The sequence below is a fragment of the Labrus mixtus genome, chromosome 4 (genome assembly GCF_963584025.1).
Source record: "Labrus mixtus chromosome 4, fLabMix1.1, whole genome shotgun sequence".
NCBI classification, from domain to species: Eukaryota; Metazoa; Chordata; class Actinopteri; order Labriformes; family Labridae; genus Labrus; species Labrus mixtus.
Window position 1 is genome coordinate 2,955,678 of NC_083615.1, and position 20,728 is coordinate 2,976,405.

Sequence of the window (20,728 nt, forward strand, 5' to 3'; positions counted from 1 at the left end):
CCCACACACACACACATATATAAATGTTTGACCAGCCTCACTCCCCCCCTTGCTCTCCAAACCCAACATGCAAACAAAAGTTGTCATGACAACTTCCTGGGAGATGTAGCTGTCTCCGCCGTGCACTCTGGCAGAAATGTAGGGCACTTAGAGGAGGAGGCACTGAGAGACAATTTTAACACACTGTAACAGGAAAAAAGAAGCTAGGATCCAAGGGTGGATTTTCTTAAAGCAAAAAAAAGAAATGCAATGAACGTTCCTCCCACAAATGATCCAATCCAGCTCAAAATATCAGTATCCCTCGATGGCATTGATAAGGAAACACTCTCGCTCTATAAAGTTTACAAGTCAATAAAAACATATTCCCTAACCTCAATCTTTCACTTACCCTCAACACTCCCTCATCAGAAATGTGGAGTAAAAGAACAACAGCAGAACACTTCCACAAGGAAGACAGCAAAGCTAGGAATCCACAAGGGGAAGAGTCCAAAAAAGGGGTAATGCAGACAGGCAGGACAGGGAGTGGGAATAAGCTGGCGATGAGCCAGGCAGACAAACAAGAGGAAACATAATAAAGAAATGGAGAAACAAGAGGAGACAGTGTGAGCATGCAGCAGCTGCAGAACTTCCTCTTCATCTTCCCAGAGGATCAAGTCTGATGCATTCATAACAACAATTATGGAAAAGAGCTTTAGGTCCCTTCACGGGCTCCGTCCTGCAGCCAGTCTGGTCTACAGCCACTGTGCTCTCTACACACTAAGGATTTATCTCTCTATAACTTTGGCTCAATGTGACTGTGCTCCATTACTACACACTTGATTCCTCTGAGCCAGGGTAATGAAAAATGACCCAGCTCATCTGCAGGGAGAGCCCTTTGGCAAGTACAATGTGGTTCTGTGTTTGTGTGTGTGTGCAATTCCTCTTCAGTCCAAAGGGAATCCCATCATTGTAATGGCATTGAACGTCTCCCATATGGCCATTTTGCCTCAGGAAGAGCCAAAATCCGATGGTAGGATGTGGAAAGCGTTCGCTCCATAAATAAAAAACACCTGATCAATCATGTGCAACAACTACAAAAGAGAATGAGGTTGATTTATTTTGGTCTGATTTTGGATTTTATTCAGCGTTCAATTCCCACACAACACTCACAAATCCAGCTAGCTAAGTGTTTCAGACCCTATATGTGAGAATTTTGCACCTAAAATCTTCCTGCAGTTTAGTATATTCCCAATGTATGCATGCATTATTTAAGCTACAGACGTACTTCAGAGGGACACAGAGGTTGATGGCATTTGCAGTGTTGCTGGCAGTATTATAAATATTTATGATCCTACAGTTTCTGCATGTATCACAGAATAACTGGTATGACTTATTTAACATAATAAAGTGGTAAGAAAACGCTCACAAGAAGACTCGAGGGAAATCATTTACCAAGCACCACCTCAACTAAAGATGTATGCATCCCATCCAGTACTAACATGACTCATAGAGTACATTTGACTTAATCTATGAAGCTAAATGCAGTGGTCAGATATCGAGCGCTGAGGGGAGGCTCTTCTTGTAAACTGAGATGTTTTTGATATTTCTGTTTTTGGGACTCAGGTGAGATTTCCTTATCTCTTCTATGAAAGCTCCCATACGTGCAAAACTTTTAAAACCTCAGTTCAGGACACACATGTAGACACACTCTTTAGAGGCTCTAATATCTGCACAAACAGAGGATCTGAGAGTCCACGCGAGGGGATTTCCCAGATATTCACCAGATTCCCCCTCGTAATCCAGAGGGATTACCATTCTATACCGGAAGCCATAACCTCTGAATTTAAAACATTATAAACCCCCTATATCCCCTCCACTAATACCACAGTTAAAACCAAGGACCACATCCAAAAAAAAAAAAAAAAAAAACCTTCTATCTTGCCTGTCCTGGCTACTCGGTTGAGACTCTGGCCGCACCTCAGACACACTTTGGAGGATTAAGAGGGATGCCGCGACTCATGTTTTATCATGTTACACATCTGAATAATCTCCAACATGGAAACTGAAACCTGGAAAATTTATATTATTTGAAACATTGTAGATAAAATCTGATCCAGATATTCCATCAAATAGGTTTTTTTTTCTTTTCCTGGCTCCATATTCACGGTATAGGATGTATACTTATACTTGGAAGGCATGTAGATTAAACCATTCTGTTTTCAATTAACAGTCCGCCTTAAATCGCAGAATCAGATTAGTCCTTTAGGATTTCTGTGTGGCACGCGTGTCAGATAGCGACTGGGTAAGCATGCAAACTCGTGTAATTAATCAAGTGAGCCGCCGTCCTATCAATCTCACATTACCAGAGAAATTAGATCCTGGCATGGCAAAGAAGCTTATGGTGCACAGCAACTAAAGAACCCAAGGGAGGAGGGGTGTCATGATTTAAAAATGGAAACATGAAACAAGACCAAGAGGCGTCCAAACACATTTATTTTAACAAAATATGAACGCTAGGTAAAAATTTAGATCATCATTTTATAATTTATGGAGGAAGAAAATTGTTTCCCATGATTTAACTGTTTTTTTCCCTTCAAGTTCAGACATCAAAAAGCCCCCCCCCCCCCTTTTTTCCATTTCCTCTTTTTACACACACAATTACACTCACACGCTGTGTATTTGATAAACCTGGGGAAAGGAGAAGTGGAAATGTTTTCCAGATGAACTATGCAAATAAGACCTTATCCCCCGAGAGACGCTGTAAACGGCTTCAACCACCAACAGAATCCACGGCCGTGTTTCTCTGTGCGAGCGTGTGCTCATATGCAACACAAACATGCCTCCAGCTAGTTGCAAAGAAATTAGATAATTACAACAAAAATACACAAACTACTGGGAAAAAAAAGAATTGAGACAATGTCCGCTCTGGTCCTCCCCCCCCCCCCTCCCCTCCCGTCCCCCCCTGCTGTCAGCAAGCGAGCTTGTGCCGATCGTGGGAAAAGATTTTCTCACGGACAGATCCTGACTCTGGCAATCGGAACAAAGATGGCTGCCAGACATGGAGCGCGGTCCAAATTCTTCAGTAGGAAGTCACAAGTTCAACTTCAACTTCTATCTGGTAATTTCTTGGCTGGAAAAAAAACAGGGGGGGGGGAAATGAGTGATCCTGGGAAACAGCAAGGATACACAGATTTCCTTTTCTGGATATTTCCCTGCCTGCCTGCATGTCATACCTCTATTTACTGAAATCTTTTTTTTTTTTTTTACTGGAATATGAGAACAAATGGATGGTGAGTGGAACATGAGAGTCAAAGAGAAATGAACACAACCGTTTCTTCATTCAGGGGCAATCCCAGTGGACTGTTTTCCATCCATGTGCATGAAGCACCAGGATCTATGAAACACCATCATGTCTACTACCCATCAGACCCCAAAACACAAAAGACAGCCTGAACAGACACACTGTACTGAACCAGCTTCTAGACAGAGGGAGCATTGTGAGTCTCGGGTTATTTTAGTGTTGTGATGCTGGTGTCTCGGCTTTTATGCGTCGGACTAGGACTCATCAAAAAGATTAAAAAAAGGAGCTTGTGACACACTGTTGTTCTCACAGAAAACAGATGAGGCCTTGGTTTTTTAATCCTGAATATACTGTAGTAGAGTCTAAAAGGGAATGGGAACATCAGGGTTTAATGAATATGTATGATATATTTGACATCATGCAGAATTTTAAAACATGTACATAACTCTTCAGTGGAGCTGCGTTGCTACGAAACAACTGGAGAACCAGCTTCCTGTCTGTAACTAGCAAAACAATATTACAGGAAATAAACTTTGGGGTGTTTATCTTGTCAAGTCTGAAACGATCCACGAGGATAATGAACACGCTGATGATTAGTTTACTTAATAACGCTTCACTTGACATTATTAAGAACAAACTGATGGTTCATATAAAGACTTGCAAGTTGCAGGGAAGCTATTTACAAGGGAATTCAAACCACCTGTGCTTGCTACTCTTCCCTTTCCCCATGCAGGATATCTTGCCTTTGGGATCGGGGTCACATGGTGAGATTTGGAGAGAGAAAAAAACCAGGAGGTATAAACCATCTAATGTACAAGGATGAAATCAATGAAAATCGAAAAGCAACATGAGAAATGACACAGCAGCAGCAAACACCTCGAGACACCGTCTGCCCTCACACGCCTGTCGGTACTCTCCCTATTTAAAGGGTCATACCACCAGAGGAAAATGTGTGACTGCAGGCTGTTGAGTCAATATTACTCAGACCTCGGTGTGTAAAAAAAAAAGTGTGAACATGCAGCTGCAAACTCTCACAGGAGTAATAAGATCACATCTGTGTGTGTGTGCAAACAACATATCGCAAAATGTTGCACAGCGGCGCTGGTTACGGTCGGTCGACATACAAGGCGTAAAGACGATCACCTTGACATTATGTGTCGCAGGCTGGAGTGCGTGGTGTCCTGATTGAGTCTGAAGGAGAGTTGAAAGCAGAGCAGGGAGAGTTAAATAAGATATGAAGGGGTAATTTAAGCAGGCATTAAAAAAGCCAAAATAGAAGGAAAAAGAGACACTGGGGAGAGAGTTTAGGTCAGAGCACTGGAGAGGAAGTGTATTTGCAATTCAGGAGGTGGAAAAGCAGCAGAGAAAGTGAAAACTGTTTGATAAAATGTGAACATACACAGTCAAGTCCCCTCTTTTGTTCTTCTCTCTCTCGCCGTTGTGAGTCTGGGTATCTCATTAACAATATAAGAGGAAGCTGGGCACACAGCTAGTCTAGTGAACTGGGGATATCCCCATCCTGCAGCCTGACACACTGACCCCTAATTCCCTGCTTTTTCCCTGTAACTCCTACCACTATCTACTGCTTCATTGTGGACTGAACCTCCACAATCGGGCCAAGCGCGGCGATATTGTTGCTAGTATAGCCAGTTAAAGCAAACACTGAGAGGATGGTAAGGAAATATGTTTAAAGGCCTTGGTTTGAAAGGAATGTTTTTTTTCTTCAGATGTCTGAAAGGGGAGTGGTGTTAAGGAGGGGTTTGTTTCAGGCAGGTCTTCCATAGTATTCAGTTTCCTCTGATTGTGTTGCCCTCCCTCTGGATGCTTTAAAAAAAACACATCTGAAGGCAAAAGATGGAATAACAATCCAGCTTGTTCCCCTCTTGAGAATAAAAAAGGGAAAAAGGCAGGATAACTTACATTATGTGTTTTGTGTTTGTATTTAAAAGGTGCTCTGCATGTCCAGTACCAGGCCTCAGTCTCTCTGTGGTCTGTCCTGCGCTGTGCCAGCTGCAGCACACAGGGCAGGTGAGACGCCTGGGGAATACTAATGCCGCCATGTAAAGCCCTGAGTACCAAACCAGACACGGTGAAGGGAATACTGATAGGCTATTTTGCTGAATCACAGCGAGAAAAAAAAAAACAGTGGCTTTTCAACAAAACAAGTACAAGTCACAAATCATTCACTAATACAGACACATGAAGTGCGTCAGAAGTTTCCAGGGGAGCTAGAATAAACATGTAGACCAGTGTGGAGGCACGGTGACTGACCAGGCAGCCCAACTGTTTGTCTTTTGTGTTTTGTATGCAAGCATCGTCTCTCACATATCCATAGAAACACTTAAAGGCTTAACAGCTCAGTTACCGGCCCCCTAATGGCCCCTAGCAACACAACTTCCTGTTAAGGCTCCGTATCCTTCCTCAGGACGACAGCAATTACAAAAGAGCCCTCCTCATCACGGTGCAACAAGGTAAAACAAAGCGGTGTTTTTCGCCGATGAACTTGGCGGGACAGAACTTCACATGCACCCTGTGTGTCCCCATTTAACAAGCAGGAACACCACCGCAAAGGGCATCCAACCCAGTTCTGTCCGGAAAAAAAAGGAGAGTCTTTTGACCCTCAGCCGGGCTAAGGCCATGGTCTATCGCCTGAAGAACATACCTGGACTAAAGAGCATCTAATGTTCTCTGTAAGCCTCTCTCTTTCTCTTGTCGGTCTTTGCTGAAGACTGAAATTATTCTTTTGCGACAACTACTTACACAGGATGCCCCAACTCTTCAATTTGCACTAGTTGCAGATAGATGATATCGTTGCACATAGTGTAATTTCTGCCAAAAAAAAATACCCTGTGCAAGGGTGACAGCTTGAATGTAGGAAAATCTATTTAGTTAATTTTTTTGTGTGTGTGTGTCTGTGTTTTGCAGCCTACCTGGTAGAGTGGCCTTGAAACACACCTGTGTGCGTGTAACAGATGCAGGGGTGCAGGAAAGTTCCTGACGTGCACGCGGAGACGACGGAGGGCGGTTGAGGTGAGAGTCCACAGCAAAGCCTGCCGAGTGCAACCGGCCTCGTCTAGACCCAACAAGACGGCCTCCATAACTTCACTCACAGAAAACTCTTTGCGACGGCGGAGGTGTGTGTACTTTGTTCAGGTATCATTCTGACAAACCTTTTCTGCAGCGATGAGCCATCACAGGTAAAAAAATCCAAAGAGGCCCAGCAGACATCAGCCTTTATTTATCCTCTTGAAGCCACTTAGCTCCGGTTAATATTAATTGTGCCATCTCTAAAGTTTAACCATAAACAGACAGGACAACCCGGTGGCTGTCTCCTCTCCTTCTCTCCTTCTCTCCTTACTCCTTCTCCCTGCAGTTCTCTCAGTCTCTCTGGGATTTCAGCAGTCTGATGCCTCCTCAAGGTCAAACTGTGCTAGTCCTCCCTGTCCCCAGTCCCCAAATAGCCAGAGGTCTCTGCTGACTCTTTCTCTCCTTCTTCCTCCTCCCTTTCTCTCTCTCGCTCTTTTCTTCCCCCCTGAAGCAAAGCACCCCTCTGTCCATTGGTCAGAGCGCCACAAACACAAACATTCCTACAGAGGGAAATGCAGCCGGTCTCTCTGAGTGGTAGTTGTTGTTTTTAAAGCGATATGCACTCTGTCATACTGCTGCTGACATGAGAAGCAACAACAGCACACTTGTGTCACTTTGGTTGTACATTATGTATGCCTGTCTTTAAAAAAAAAAAAATCTCTGAAGATGATGCACACTGAAAAACATACACATGCACATTCATGCAAGCACAAGCAGACAAGCTCACCTTAAAAAACGCTGATATTTTCTCCTCCAAAGTCATGACTATGCTTCTTTTCTAGCAGCACTTGGATTGATGCCAGAATGGTTTTTAAAAAAAGGAGACATTTTTCATTTTTAAACCAGTTTTTTCCCAGGATGGAGTCTCCTGACCTGACCTCGTTCTTTTCAGACTTTAAATATATATCCAGTGAGTCATCTTGCTTTTTCTACACGTTCCCCGTCATAGAATGTGGGAAGCATACAAATATGAATGTCAATGTCAAACTCTGATTATTTGAGACAGGAATGCACAATGAAGCTTATCTTACGGTTGCTCACACACACACACACACACGCACACACACACCCTTTTTGAAACAATGGCCACACGGAGGCAACACAAGCACTGCATACAACCTGTGCCAGGACTACAAGATGTGCGTGTATCCCTGCCAGTCTCTGATAAATGTTCGGGTCGACAGGACTTCTAAAAACGACACAGATGATCAGTGTTCTCTGAATGACAGGAATTTCAAGGATGATTATAGAAAGGACCGATGAGACATTCTTTTGTCGCTTCAAGAGGCCGCTGCTGATCCTAAATAAGTCTGAACATTGAAACTAAAAAACACAATATTCATCTTCAATATATTATCTTTATTTTTGTGTTAGCAAAACTGATCCCGTTTTTTTGTTTTTTTATCTCTTTTCTTCTGAAAGCGGTGATCAATAAAGAATTCAATAACTCTGTGCTGCACTGTAATTCTCTGCCTGCCTTACCAAACGCAATCTGACTGTGGGTGGATTAAATGTCCTCTCGTATAGCCCACTCTGATTCATGGAGGGGTTTATCGATGCAAAAGAGTCAGCTCCTGCGCTGCTGAGTAGGATGTGTGTGTGTGTGTGTGTGTGTGTGTGCATCCCATGCCTAACACCTCGATGAAAGAAGAATACGCATGAGTCATATTTTTTTGTTTTAACTTAAACTTTCTATCGCTTTAAATGCTCTTCTTTCGTTTTTTACTTGCACAGATAACTCTTGTATTTTTAAATATTCCTCACTCCTTTCACGGCACCAGTTTCCCATTCCTCTCTCTCTCTCTCTCTCTCTCTCTCTCTCTCTCTCAGGGCCTCATGTTGCTCTCCCAGTGATGTCTTGAGAAACCCATGAGGAATGTGGAGCATTCCTGTAGTGTGAATTTTTTCCCAAAATGAATCAGGGTTACACACAAGGCTGTGGAACGTTTACCTTTCTCAGCCACTGTAATTTACGAGGGGGTGTAAATATTTGTTGTGGAAAGGGCGGGAGCTTTGGTATGACAGTGAAACGTTCCCATGATTCCCATGTGTGCGCAATGTCCCCCTGAATCCTGGGAAAGGTCACGCAGTTCCCTGTGATGTAAACAGTCAAGCACGGGAGTGTCGGCTGGCCGGATATCGCCATAGCAATAAGAGAGGAGAGAAGAAGAAGACACTGTTTTGGAGGTTTGACAATCAGCTGTTTAAAGGCTTTATACGTGATGTTTCACACTTAAATATAATATAAATCAAGTATATCCTCTGAAAATAACTCTGTGAGTCATGACTGTCTACAATGGGTGTAACACCCGAGTCCCACTGTCTGTGATGTTTTCAGAGTTTTCAGAGGCCTATCTTCACTTTGTTTACATCGCCCGGACGGCCGGCTGACTCCTCCCCTCGCGTATAAAAGTTGTTTAATTGAGGGACTAGAGAAAAGAAGAATAAACATACTGTACTCACTGCTTAACTGTGTTTCTAGATCACGCTCATTTCAGGTAAATTTACATGCAGTGTGAAGATACGAGCATAATAAAGATCACTAGCATTAGCATGCTAACACAACAATGCAGCGCAATTTGTTTTGGTTTTATGCTGGTGCTCAAGGGTGACATCTGCTGGATCAAAAAATCGCATATAAAGCCTTTCAATTATTACTCACATTGATTATAATTAATCAAAAATGAAAACCTGTGCGTTTGAAGACATGTGAGCGCTGCACAAAACCTGAAAAGAGCAAAATCAGGAGGTAAACTCTTTCTCTACTCGGTCCCCTTCAGCCCCTTTAACTTCCTCCTGGCTCCATCTCTCTTTCATCTCTCTCTCTCATATCGCTCTCTATCTCTCAATCTTCCTCCTGCTCTCTAATCTCCTCTCAGGCGTGTTATACCAGAGTGCAAGCAAGTTAGAGAGAGAGAGAGAGAGAGAGAGAGAGAGAGAGGGTGAGCAGTGGAGGGAAATGGGTCACAGACACTATAAACTCACAAGAACATCCCCAGCTGAGCCACTCGTGCACACAAATTCACCAGAAACAATCGTGTAAAGGAGGAATATACAAATGCATGCTTCCTTTCTTCTTATGCTGTTTTTTTTAACTACCTTACTTGTGCAGCCTTATTTTACTCACAGGTTGTTTTTTTTCAACATCCACACACCCACACACACACTGTCTCTGTGATAGAGATTATAAGCGACATACGTGTATAGACCCGGTCTGAAATTCAATTCCGATCAGTCCGGTTTAATGTGATTGTATTAAGAGGTGCAAGCAGGAAAATCAATAACATAACGTAATGTGGCTCAGGAGAGGGATGAAAGCAGAGGAGCTTCTTCTTAATGTTTATGTGTGTGTGTGTGAGAGAGAATGTGTGTGTGTGTGTGCGCAGTCATGTGTGCGATGAAAGACCTCCAAATATGACACAGAACCTTTGAAGTGTCTTAGGTCTCTTAAGTATAGAAGTTGACCTAGTTCATGTGTCGTATATGACGTAATATGCTACACACACACGTGTTCACAAAGCGATGTTGCACACGGGCTCGCTCACACACACACACACACACACACACACACACACACACACACACACACACACACACACACACACACACTCTCTCTCATGCTAATCATTCTCTCCACTTTGCCTGGCAGATAAATATTAATGAGGATTACTATGTTACTGCTGCACACCCACGGGAAAACAAGAAACTGCACCTCTCTCTCTCTCTCTCTCTTTTTTTCTAACTTCTCCATCTCTCTGTCACTCCTGCATGCCCACCCACACAGGCACGCACACACTAACGCACACACACACACACACACACACACACATACACACACACACACACTGTTACTAGCTCTAACATCTTCTAGAAAGTCTTTAAATTTAACACCCAAATTCCATTTTTAACTCTCCTTTTATCCTGATTCATACAACACACACACACACACACACACACACACACACACACACACACACACACACACACACACACACACACACACTGCACTATGAATAAACCCCCTTATATGAGTGAGTCACAGACAGTGCCCGCGTTCTCGTCGAGTCGTGTTATCTCTGCCTAACAAAGGGCCACAGATTGTGCTGGGATATTTCAGTAACATTTCGGGGGGTCTCCACATCCTGTTTTTTTCGGGGGGGGGGGGGGGAGGAGATGGAATTGGAACAAACTCCTTCCCATCAACCCACACTATCGTCTATTTCTCTCCTCTATTCTATTCTCTATCTGTTTCTTTAAAAAAAGGATTCCGTAGAGCATTTTCTAAGAAAAGAGGCGCTATAGGATAATGAAGAAATCATTCAGAGCTCCGCACGGAGGCTGCAGAAAACAGACCCACACACACACACACACACACACACACACACACACACACACCCGTCCATCCGCTGGGGATATTTTGGCAGAGGACAGAAGAAGTCCACTCTCTCCACTAGCAAGCTGTCTCCATATAGAGAAGTCACATTATCAGCAGCTCACTGCCTTCAGCCTTCACTCACAGTCAATAGTAGAACATCTCCTCATTGTTTGATCAGATTTACTTTGAACTATGTGCTGCAGCTGTGCCGCGCGCATGTGTGTGTGTGTGTGTGTGTGTGTGTGTGTGTGTGTGTGTGTGTCTGTAGGTCTGCGGGTTGGTTTTTGGACGAGGAATAAAAAGCCAGAAAAAAAAAAAAGAATCATAGCAGAGAGTGATGAAAGAGAGGGTGGAGAGGAGGGTGGGAGTCCCCTCCGCTTGCCTCCCTCGCTGAAAAACATTCTTCATTCTGAGCTGCCTTGGGGTGAAAAGGGGGGGGGGGGGGGGGGGTCCCCTTTCATGCCGATCAGGGTGTGGTACAAGCGGGGCCTTTAGGAGACTTTAGCTCCCACATCTTTTCCTTCTTTCTCATCTCCTGTGTTCTTTTGTCTCTTTAATTGGACTGACTGACTGACTGACCACAGATTTCTCACCTACAGACCAGAAGGCGGGGGGGGGGGGGGGGGGGGGTTGAGATCCCTGAATCAATACTGTGTAGTGAGGAAGAGCAGACAAAAATATTCCCCTAACAGAGGGATGTATAACAAAACTAATCTTTTTCTTTTATTCTTAATGTTGCTCCTTTGCAGTCGCTTTAATAAATCTTGACTCTAATGTCGAAACAATCAAATCAGTCTGACGAGAAAGAGCAGAGCATCAACCTGAACCCGCAGACTGCCCGAGTCCAGCGCTGACCTTCTCCCTGATTGGTGCAAGACAAGACGTTTTAAAGGTAACAGGGGATCGATTAGTATTCCTGTCTCATCACATGCCCCGGCTGCTCCAGCTTTCAGGCTAAATTACAGTTGTGCTTTTGTCTGTTTGCAATCCTTCTGTGTTTCCTTAGAACATACTAACGTACTCGCTCTTTATGTTTGTGCCTGTGCGAAACTTCTCCTCTGACAGTGAATGGCCCCTCCCACCTGTAAACCCCCTCGCTCCCCTGCTGTGCCCCCCCGACATCATGTTTCCCTGAAGAGCAATTCCAACCCCCTGAGTTTGAAATGTTTTCCTCACACACAAAGACACAAACACACATGTCTAACTCTCTCTCTCTCTCTCTCTCTCGCCCCCTTTGTGTGTTTTTTTGTTTTTGTTCTTAATTTCACAGAAAAGAGCTGAGCAGCTTAACATGATTGCAGGACAACAAAGGACGGAGTATAATCCTAATTCAGACAGCTCAGCGAGGTAATCTATACAGTAAACATCCTCTTAAAGAAGCAGTTTTTAAAACTGTCAACACCAACTGTGTAATGTATCATCATCATATTAGACTGTAAATACAGAGTGCTTTGCGGGAACTGTCTGTAAGTCATTTTGACGACGCGGATATGTTTCCTTCATGCGTTGCCAAGTTATTCAAAACTGCTGTAATGAAAGGTATGCAGGAGGGTTAGAAGCATGGCATGTCTCGATGTAATGACAGGAATCCTGAGCCGATGGATGGAGAAGTAGAAAAACACGAGGTAAAGAGAAGAAAGGTATTCATAATGAAAAAAGGGAGGATCTCTTTTTCTTTTGTTCTGTGGTTAAAGAGGCATGTTGTGTTCAGGTGTGTCAGAGATGTTCACCACTGATGGCTGTGTTCTCCCTGTAGAGATGATTCAATCAAGTGTGATAGATGCACACATCCATCAGCAACTATACTGACTCAGACGCGACCATAAATCTGTATTAATTTAGCAACAGATGAGGGGGGGGTTGGTCTGTCTGCAATGTGATGGATCCATTTAAAAATAAAAAAATAAAAATCTAAACCAGGAAATCAATGTACTAATGGTGTTTTTGTTGGGTAAAAAAAAAGTACAACATCATGGGGGACGCGCATCCACATGGCAATGGCAAAAAAAGTTGGCCTAAGGATATGAAAAGTAAGTTTTCACATATTAAAAGCTTTTGCGCTGGAACATTTCATCATCGTCAACCTTTATTTAAGTTCTCGGAGAGATCATTTGAAGGCGACCCTCATTTACAATGATGTCGAGAAAACACACTTAAATGATAAACAACGAGAAATTAGATAAAGCTACTACATAAAATAAAATCAATTAGAGAGCAATAAGAACAATAAAACACTAAAATAATTTAAAAGCTTGAAATGACTACAGTGATAAGTCAGTAATTAAAATCAAATAAAAACAGTTACAGTCAGGTGGGCGGTTAAAAATAATATTTCTAAAGTGTCCATAAGGGATAAAAGTGCTCAAGTTCAGGTCCTGTTGTAAAATATTCCAGGAGTTTGCAGCACTAACACTAAAAGCAGTTTTCCCCAGGTCAGTCCTGGCATGAGGAACCTGGAGAAGCAGCCTCTCTCTCTCTCTCTCTCTCTCTCTCTCTCTCTCGACCTGGTTAAAAATGGACCAGGGTTCATTTAGCACAACGACGCCCCATTCAGCTGCTCATAGATTGCAGATTTTGTCAATACTTTTCCTGAACACTATCTGCTACTACAGTATGCAGAACACACAGTTACATAACGCAGAGTTTGGAGGATAATACATCCAGTTATCTAACATGACAAGTCAGAGCAGGACAAAGCTGCAGCTGTGGATGGAAGTGAAAGTTAACCCCAACAGAAAGCCAAGCTTTAAAGAGCCTTCTGGGGATAGAACCCTGTATTTATCTGCAATTTGCTCAGAGAGGAAAAAAACAGCCACACAGTACAGTATTCCAATTTAAAAAATCCCATTTAAATCATCTTAGTCAATCTATTGTGAAAGATGATGCGGTTTTAAAAATGTGACGCATTCACCGCCGACCCCTGCAGGTTGATGCACACCCGTCTATTCAGTCACTTTTCCAGGAACAAGGTGCAATAATACAAGCGAGCGTATGCAAATCACAACACGTAATCCCCCCTTCAGTCTGTCAGTCTGTCTGCACACAGCTGGCTGCAAGCATAAAGAATGAGAGGCACAGAGAGGCAATGCAATCAGGAGAGAGACCACCCTCCACCAGTCCTGCACATGTAAAAAAAAATAAATCAGCTTTTCTCCATTAATTAAGGTGCTCTGAGTGGCTGTTTGTGTGTGTGTGTGTGTGTGTGTGTGTGTGTGTGTGTGTGTGTGTGTGTGTGTGTGTGTGTGTGTGTGTGTGTGTGCAAAAGCAGCAGCCAATCAGTAACAGCAGCAATTACCCCTTTCAAAAAGGACAGTGGATATTCAGTTTCCATCAATCCAGGGATTTTATAACATCCAGATTCAATTAGATCAACCAGCTTTCCTGTCAAAACAGATTTCATGAAACACAACCTGGAGGATCCGCACAAATTTACAAAGATGCAAAATTTGCCAAGTTCCTTGTCATAGTCGACTGTGACAATAAAACTATTGTTTTCTTTTGCAAAGGAACCAGCTTGTGTTTGAGTGTGTTTGAGTGTGTTGAGTGTGTTATTGTGTATGAGACGAGAAGGTTACAGTAGTTATTTTTGTTTTGTTGGAGCAGGTTTGGGAAATATGTATTTTCTGGGCTTATTAAAGTGAAAGCAAGCTCTCATCCAATATGCAGAAGCCACACTGTGTAATTTATGACAGCACGGCTACGGCAAGTGTGTGCTTGTGTGTGTGTTACTGTGTCATCTGTGTGAGTGTTGATGGGTGTTTGTGACCAGCGATCATCAGAAGAGCGAAGACATTCAAAAAGTCAAATCAAGGAATGAAATGAACGAGTCCATGAAGCTGAAATCACATTGTGAAGAAGCGACCAAAAGGGAACTGGGATTCCACTTCCTGTAAAGCATGTGGCAGGTTTCAAGGAAGCAGTTTTGGAGGAGTTGTAAGTCCAGTTGGCAACATCACCTGAGTCACTTAATACCAATGTGTTGACAACATGAAAGAGTCTTGGCATGACCGAACGCAACGGGCAGTCGAACACACAAACACACGCACAGCTGCAATGTCTGAGCCAGAGTATACTCTCCTGACACACACACACAAATACAACGTTTCTCGTTGGAGTAAATAACATTTTTGAGCCGAGCAAAGCAGGTGAATCACCTGGCAGGTCACAGCCTGTCTTCACAACTGACATAAAGGTTTGAAAAAAAAAAACACATTCCAATGTTTTAAGATGAGCTGGAAACTATTATCTTCTGGCTTTGAGCCCAAACAAACACACTGAAGATGTCTGATGTCTGGCAGACAAAGTGATTCCAATGTGAGAGAGAGAGATAAAAAAGATTTCCAGGAGAGACAGGAGCACAGCACTTCAAATCAAGCTAAACAAGGCTGTATGTGAGGTTTGACAAACGGAAAAGTAACTCATGTGTTCAGTCTGCTCAGTTGCGCAAAACACTCGCAGAGACAAGCTCCCACACGGTGAGACTTCTCCCTGTAACCTTGAAAAGCAAGCACAGTATAGAGTGGAATACATAAGCAGAGACAGACTGAGAGGTTGACAGACTCGGGCTGACAGGATGGAAAACACACAGAAGAGAAGAATTGTCCACGCTATAGAGATTAAAAGCTTTGCTCTTGAGGTTGCCTTGCACCAACTCCAATCTAATACCGTCCCCTTGCATGGATTAGCCAGGAACCTCTTTTTAAATCCCATTTACATACACACACACACACACACACACACACACACACACACACACAACGGCAAAGGCAAGACACGGTCATCCAGCGCGAGAAAGTGAGGAATCGTGGAAAGCTTGTTGTGTCTTCTTACCCTCTCTCCACTGTTCCTCCGCAAAGTTCCCACCGGCAGCTTGAGCATCAGCCGGCGGGTCCTCCCGGGTGTCATCGCTCCCTGGACCACCATGGTGTGTGTCTCAGTGGGTGTGTGGGCATGTGTGCGAGAAGTGGGTGTCCTTGCTGTCCCGTCCAGCCTGGCAGCCGAGGGTTTCACGCGAGTTTTACGCGTGAGTGTGTTTCAGGCGAAGAAGTGTTATTTTGCTGGTGTGTGTGTGTGTGTGTGTGTGTCCTCCTATGCTCCTCTATCCGCTTGTATATCCTTCTGAGTTCCCATTCTTGCTCCCTCTCTGCTCCACTCCGCTCACGAGGTGTGTGTGAGAGTGTGTGTGAGAGAGAGAGGGAGAGGGAGCGCGCTTTGTCTCTCCTCTCTCTCTTCTCCACTCTCTCCTCCAGCTCTCTGGCAACCCCCCCCCCCCTCTCTCCTCCCCTCCTCTCCTCCCTCCCTCCTTCTCTGCCTCCTACACTCACTTCCTTCAGTTGGGGGCTTAACCAGGTCACTGGATTAATGTGACGTTACGGCTGTTATTAGCATACGCACGCGTCACGTGATCCAATAATAATTTGGTGTGAGCACACACACACACACACACACGCGCACACACACACACACACACACACACACACACACACACACACACACACACACACACACGCGCACACACACACACACACACACACACACACACACACACGCGCACACACACACACACACACACACACACACACACACACACACACACACACACACACACGCACACACACACACACACACACACACACACACACTCACACAATCAGTCGTCGTAACTGGGGATCACGTGGGGAACCTCAAAAGGAATATGGGATGTTTTTGCCATCTGGTAGGGAGATTATCTTTGAAAATCCCACATTCAGCTTTCTCTCCCTGCACTGTCTGGGCGAGTACACAAAGGATGAAAACACACACACAACATGCATCCAGCTTGCATGCACAATGCTCATCATGCATGGATGCAGATGTTGGCCAACCCTGTAACAGCCTATATCGTCGTCTGCATGCAGAAAAGTGCAGAAATTGGCTTTCGTTTGACTTGATAAATCTGTGCTGCCAGCAGTAGAGACCCAAACGGCTGCAGAGATGTGTATCTTAGTGACCACACAGCCCCCCCTGTTCCGCTGAGTCAGTCCTCTGTAGTCCACCACGGTGGTCTTTACATGTCCATTAGAGCTATTGGACTCATGAGTTACAACCTCGCCCTAGCGACTTACCGTCATATTCTCATCATCACTCACCGTCGAGCTCTGTTTGCCTCTGCACATCGATACTGAACTGTCACATGATTAACTAAAGTGGATCAACACACACACACACACACACACACACACACACACACACATGAAGGCACGCACAGATGTTTGATATGCACATATGCCGCACACGTGTGTACGGTAGGTTGAGCATGAAAAAAAGCCTTGTATGGGGCTAGCTGTGGCAACCCAGTAGAACACTGGATTATAACCAGTGACATTAATCTTTGGTCATCCCAGTTAAGGGGGTCAAATCAGATTAAAGCAACCCACTCCAAATGAACAATCAAGCAATCCTTTTTCCATTCCAGCCCCCCCCCCCCCGTATCGTTTCTATAAGTGAGGATCTCCAGTATCCATAAGTAACACGATACACAAACACACACATTGTGCTGAAGACACACATTCATACAAGAGGGGAAAAAATCATCTGCAGTGGTAATCCCTAGTAAGCATTATTTATTCATTATCCTGGCCCACATCAGAGTATATGAGTGGCTGTGGCCTACATGAGAAATATCAGAGGGCTATTTATAAACTCAGAAAACAGTCATCCAGGTCCTGCAGAATAGAGAGAATTAAAGGTGAATTAAAGCTACCTGTGTGTGGGGGTTATTTGTCGTCTGTGCGATGTGTGTGTGTTTGACGATAATTCCGATATGAGATGACAGAGATTAACTGCCGCAGCTGATTTGAGAGACAAAACCTTTTTATATTCCATGTTGGGGCTCGCATGTGACACCTTGACAGTAAGATGAAGAAACACTCCTCTAATTGAACAGTTTAAAATATGGTTTTCGTTTTCGTTTGTTCTCTTCTGCAGCTCTGTCGCTTTTCCCACATTCCACTGCTTCAAATCCAGAGAGTACTAAACCCTTGTCTTGACAGGAGGGGAAAGGAAAAGGGGGGGGGGGGGGAAACAGGAAACACAAACAAACAAACATCTTACTATTCTTGATGCCTCGGGCTAGATGCACAATGACCCATTTCAGTCAACAAGCGCACAAAAATAAAGCAAACAGGGCTAAAACTCGGTAATAAAAAACATGTGGAATACAAAACTAGCATATTGAAGCATATGATATAAAAAGCTAGACAAAAAAAACAAAGGATTTCTGATTCATTTCAAGGCCTGCCTTCCTCGAAATGAACTAAAAAGCTATTAAGATATTTAGAAAAACTGCAAAAACAAGAGAAGAAGAAGATAAAGAAATCCCTGAATAGCTATAAAGATGCTAATGAGGGAGGTGAAGACAAAGCGTCTGGATTGTCTTGGTTTTAATGGTGTTGGTGTGTGTGCTTACTTAGTCCTTGTACGTACAAGCAATGTATCTCAATTGTGGAATCCAACCTTTTATATATTTTTTTTGTGATCACACAACCGGTCTCTGCCCACGGCTCTGACTCATCCCATGGTCCCCTGATTGTGTGTGTGTGTGTGTGTGTGTGTGTGTGTGTGTGTGTGTGTGTGTGTGTGTGTGTGTGTGTGTCTCTGTTATTCTGTATGTGGGTGTGTTTATGGAAATGCCCTCTAGCTGGACTCTCCACATCCCCAGTCAGTGCGGGGAGGAGGGTTGAGTGTTTATGTTTCAAGACTCCACAAATGACAAAGGATTGAGTTACACCATTATTGCAAATGAAAAACACAGAGAAACAGTTAACATGTCTTTAAAAAAAAGAAAGAAAAAAAAAAGGCCACCCTGATAGCGTGATTCAAACTATTCCTCACTTCTGTGTAATGCTTCTTACTTCATGCTCATGTTGTATTTTTTTCTATCTCATGAGGCTGAAGAAGAAGAGCAGAAAGAAAACGAGGCCTTCAAAACCCTTCATCAGGCCAGAACCAATCATAACGACTTCTCCACAGGGGAGCATCCACTTCAATTACCCTCCCCTTAGCAGTGTCTGTGTAAGGAGGAGGCCTGGGAAACACTGTTACATGCTTGAAATAACAGATAGCCGATGGGATTTCTTTGAGGAAACGGGGACATTTGTGTGACTCGTTGTGAAATCTAGGACATATTTTGGATTTCGGATGGGAGAGATTTGGTAGAATGCGGGGACAGGTTGTCCTGGTCAAAGCATGCCGCTCTGCGCAACATCTGCTCAACCCCGCTGTGAGGTGACTGTTTGTGTTTCTGTGTTTCTGTGTGTGTGTGTGTGTGTGTGTGTGTGTGTGTGTGTGTGTGTGTGCACATACTACTGTATCTGCTTGTGAGTCTTTCAATATGATTAAAATTACAGCCAATGCCACCAAATGAACGTCAACTGATGATCACCTTCATCATCAGAAACAGAATCAGAATCGGGGTTTATTGCCAAGTACATTTACACATGGTGTATTGGTGCTAAACAATTAACAAGGAAATAAAGCAGAACTAGCAACAACTTAAATAATACAGTATAAGAAGATATTACAATATATAAAATAGTATTTAAAAATGTAAAATATAAAATGTGAAAAACACAAAATGTGCAAAAGGTGAAATGTAGGAGCTGTGCAGTGGACTATGAGAAAAAAAAATCTTAGTGTGTGTAACTCCTCACAGAGTCTTTGAATGTTTATGACCACTGCGAGCTGCGTATAGACACTGCTCGGAAAAAGAACTACATTTCTTTGTATTAGTGCGGTTCACATTCAAACTGACACGCTTCCAATTATTCAGTCATCTGTGCCTTAATGGAATTAGAATATATCATTCCAATGGGCCAATCAGTGGTCTATTATGAAGGCAGCGGCAGACTTGAATGGGCACAAGATGTGCAATATATACCCCAAATGAATAGCACACAGGCCCCCTGAATTATTCATAGTCTACTTGAAAAGCCTGTGCCTGTGCTGGGCCAGTTCACTGACGAATCTGGACCATGCATATGATAGAAATTGAAGGCTGCATGGTAATAGCTAATTAGTTTATGGATATGAACAATAAAAAAAAAAAAATATTGAGCTTATGATGATTGTCTTTTCTGTATTTATTTTTGGTGATTCTGCAATCAGAGTGAAGACTAATAAGGCAAGAAAATCAGAAGCATTATTTAAATTTAATTCATACTATGGGGGAACCTTATTTCCCCCCTGATAAAATGTGGCATAATAACACAGAATCTGTCTCTTTCTTCTATATTTCCAAAGATTTTCTACATGTTTAAAGGCTTTATATGCGATGTGCGATGTGATCCAGCAGATGTCGCCCTTGAGCACCAGCATGAAACCAAAACAACTTGCGCTGCATTGTTGTGTTAGCATGCTAATGCTAGCGATCTTTATTATGCTCGTATCTTCACACTGCATGTAAATTTACCTGAAATGAGCGTGATCTAGAAACACAGTTAAGCAGTGAGTACAGTATGTTATTCTTCTTTTCTCTAGTCCCTCAATTAAACAACTTTTATACTCGAGGGGAGGAGTCAGCCGGCCGTCCGGGCGATGTAAACAAAGTGAAGATAGGACTCTGAAAACTCTGAAAACATCACAGACAGTGGGACTCGGATGTTACACCCATTGTAGACAGTCATGACTCACAGAGTTATTTTCAGAGGATATACCTGATTTAAGTGAAGACTAATATTAAAGATGGCAAAGCATCCATTGTGTTATAGTAGACAATCAATAACCCTGCAATAGACTTACTCTATTGAGCCACTCCATTGCACTAGTAACATTTTAAAACTTTTATGGGGCCTTGTAGTCTGACACATATTTAAAGATTCATCTGCAGTAGAAGTAGTTGGGCTCAGGGTTGAATGGACATAGGTTAGTAAAAGTACAAAATATGCACTAACACAATGTTTGCTTCTGCAATAAGAGAACTACAGAAAACATCAGGTATTTGGGACAGC

At 43.3% G+C, this 20,728-nt stretch overlaps 1 protein-coding gene across 8 annotated transcripts in view; it reads right to left on the reverse strand.

The window, feature by feature from the left end:
- frmd4a (FERM domain containing 4A) overlaps positions 1–20,728 on the reverse strand; it is a 106,832-nt gene that overhangs the window by 42,922 nt on the left and 43,182 nt on the right. For 2 of the 8 annotated variants that reach the window (XM_061035160.1, XM_061035162.1), the window contains exon 1: positions 6,211–6,986. The exons of 3 other annotated variants lie outside the window; for them this stretch is intronic. In XM_061035160.1, the coding sequence (XP_060891143.1) occupies positions 6,211–6,378 (168 nt within the window). In that variant the 5' untranslated portion in view covers positions 6,379–6,986. Of the gene's footprint in view, positions 1–6,210; positions 6,991–15,572; positions 15,972–20,728 lie in introns of those variants that run through there. 3 more of the 8 variants (XM_061035163.1, XM_061035161.1, XM_061035169.1) reach the window with 3 other exon arrangements.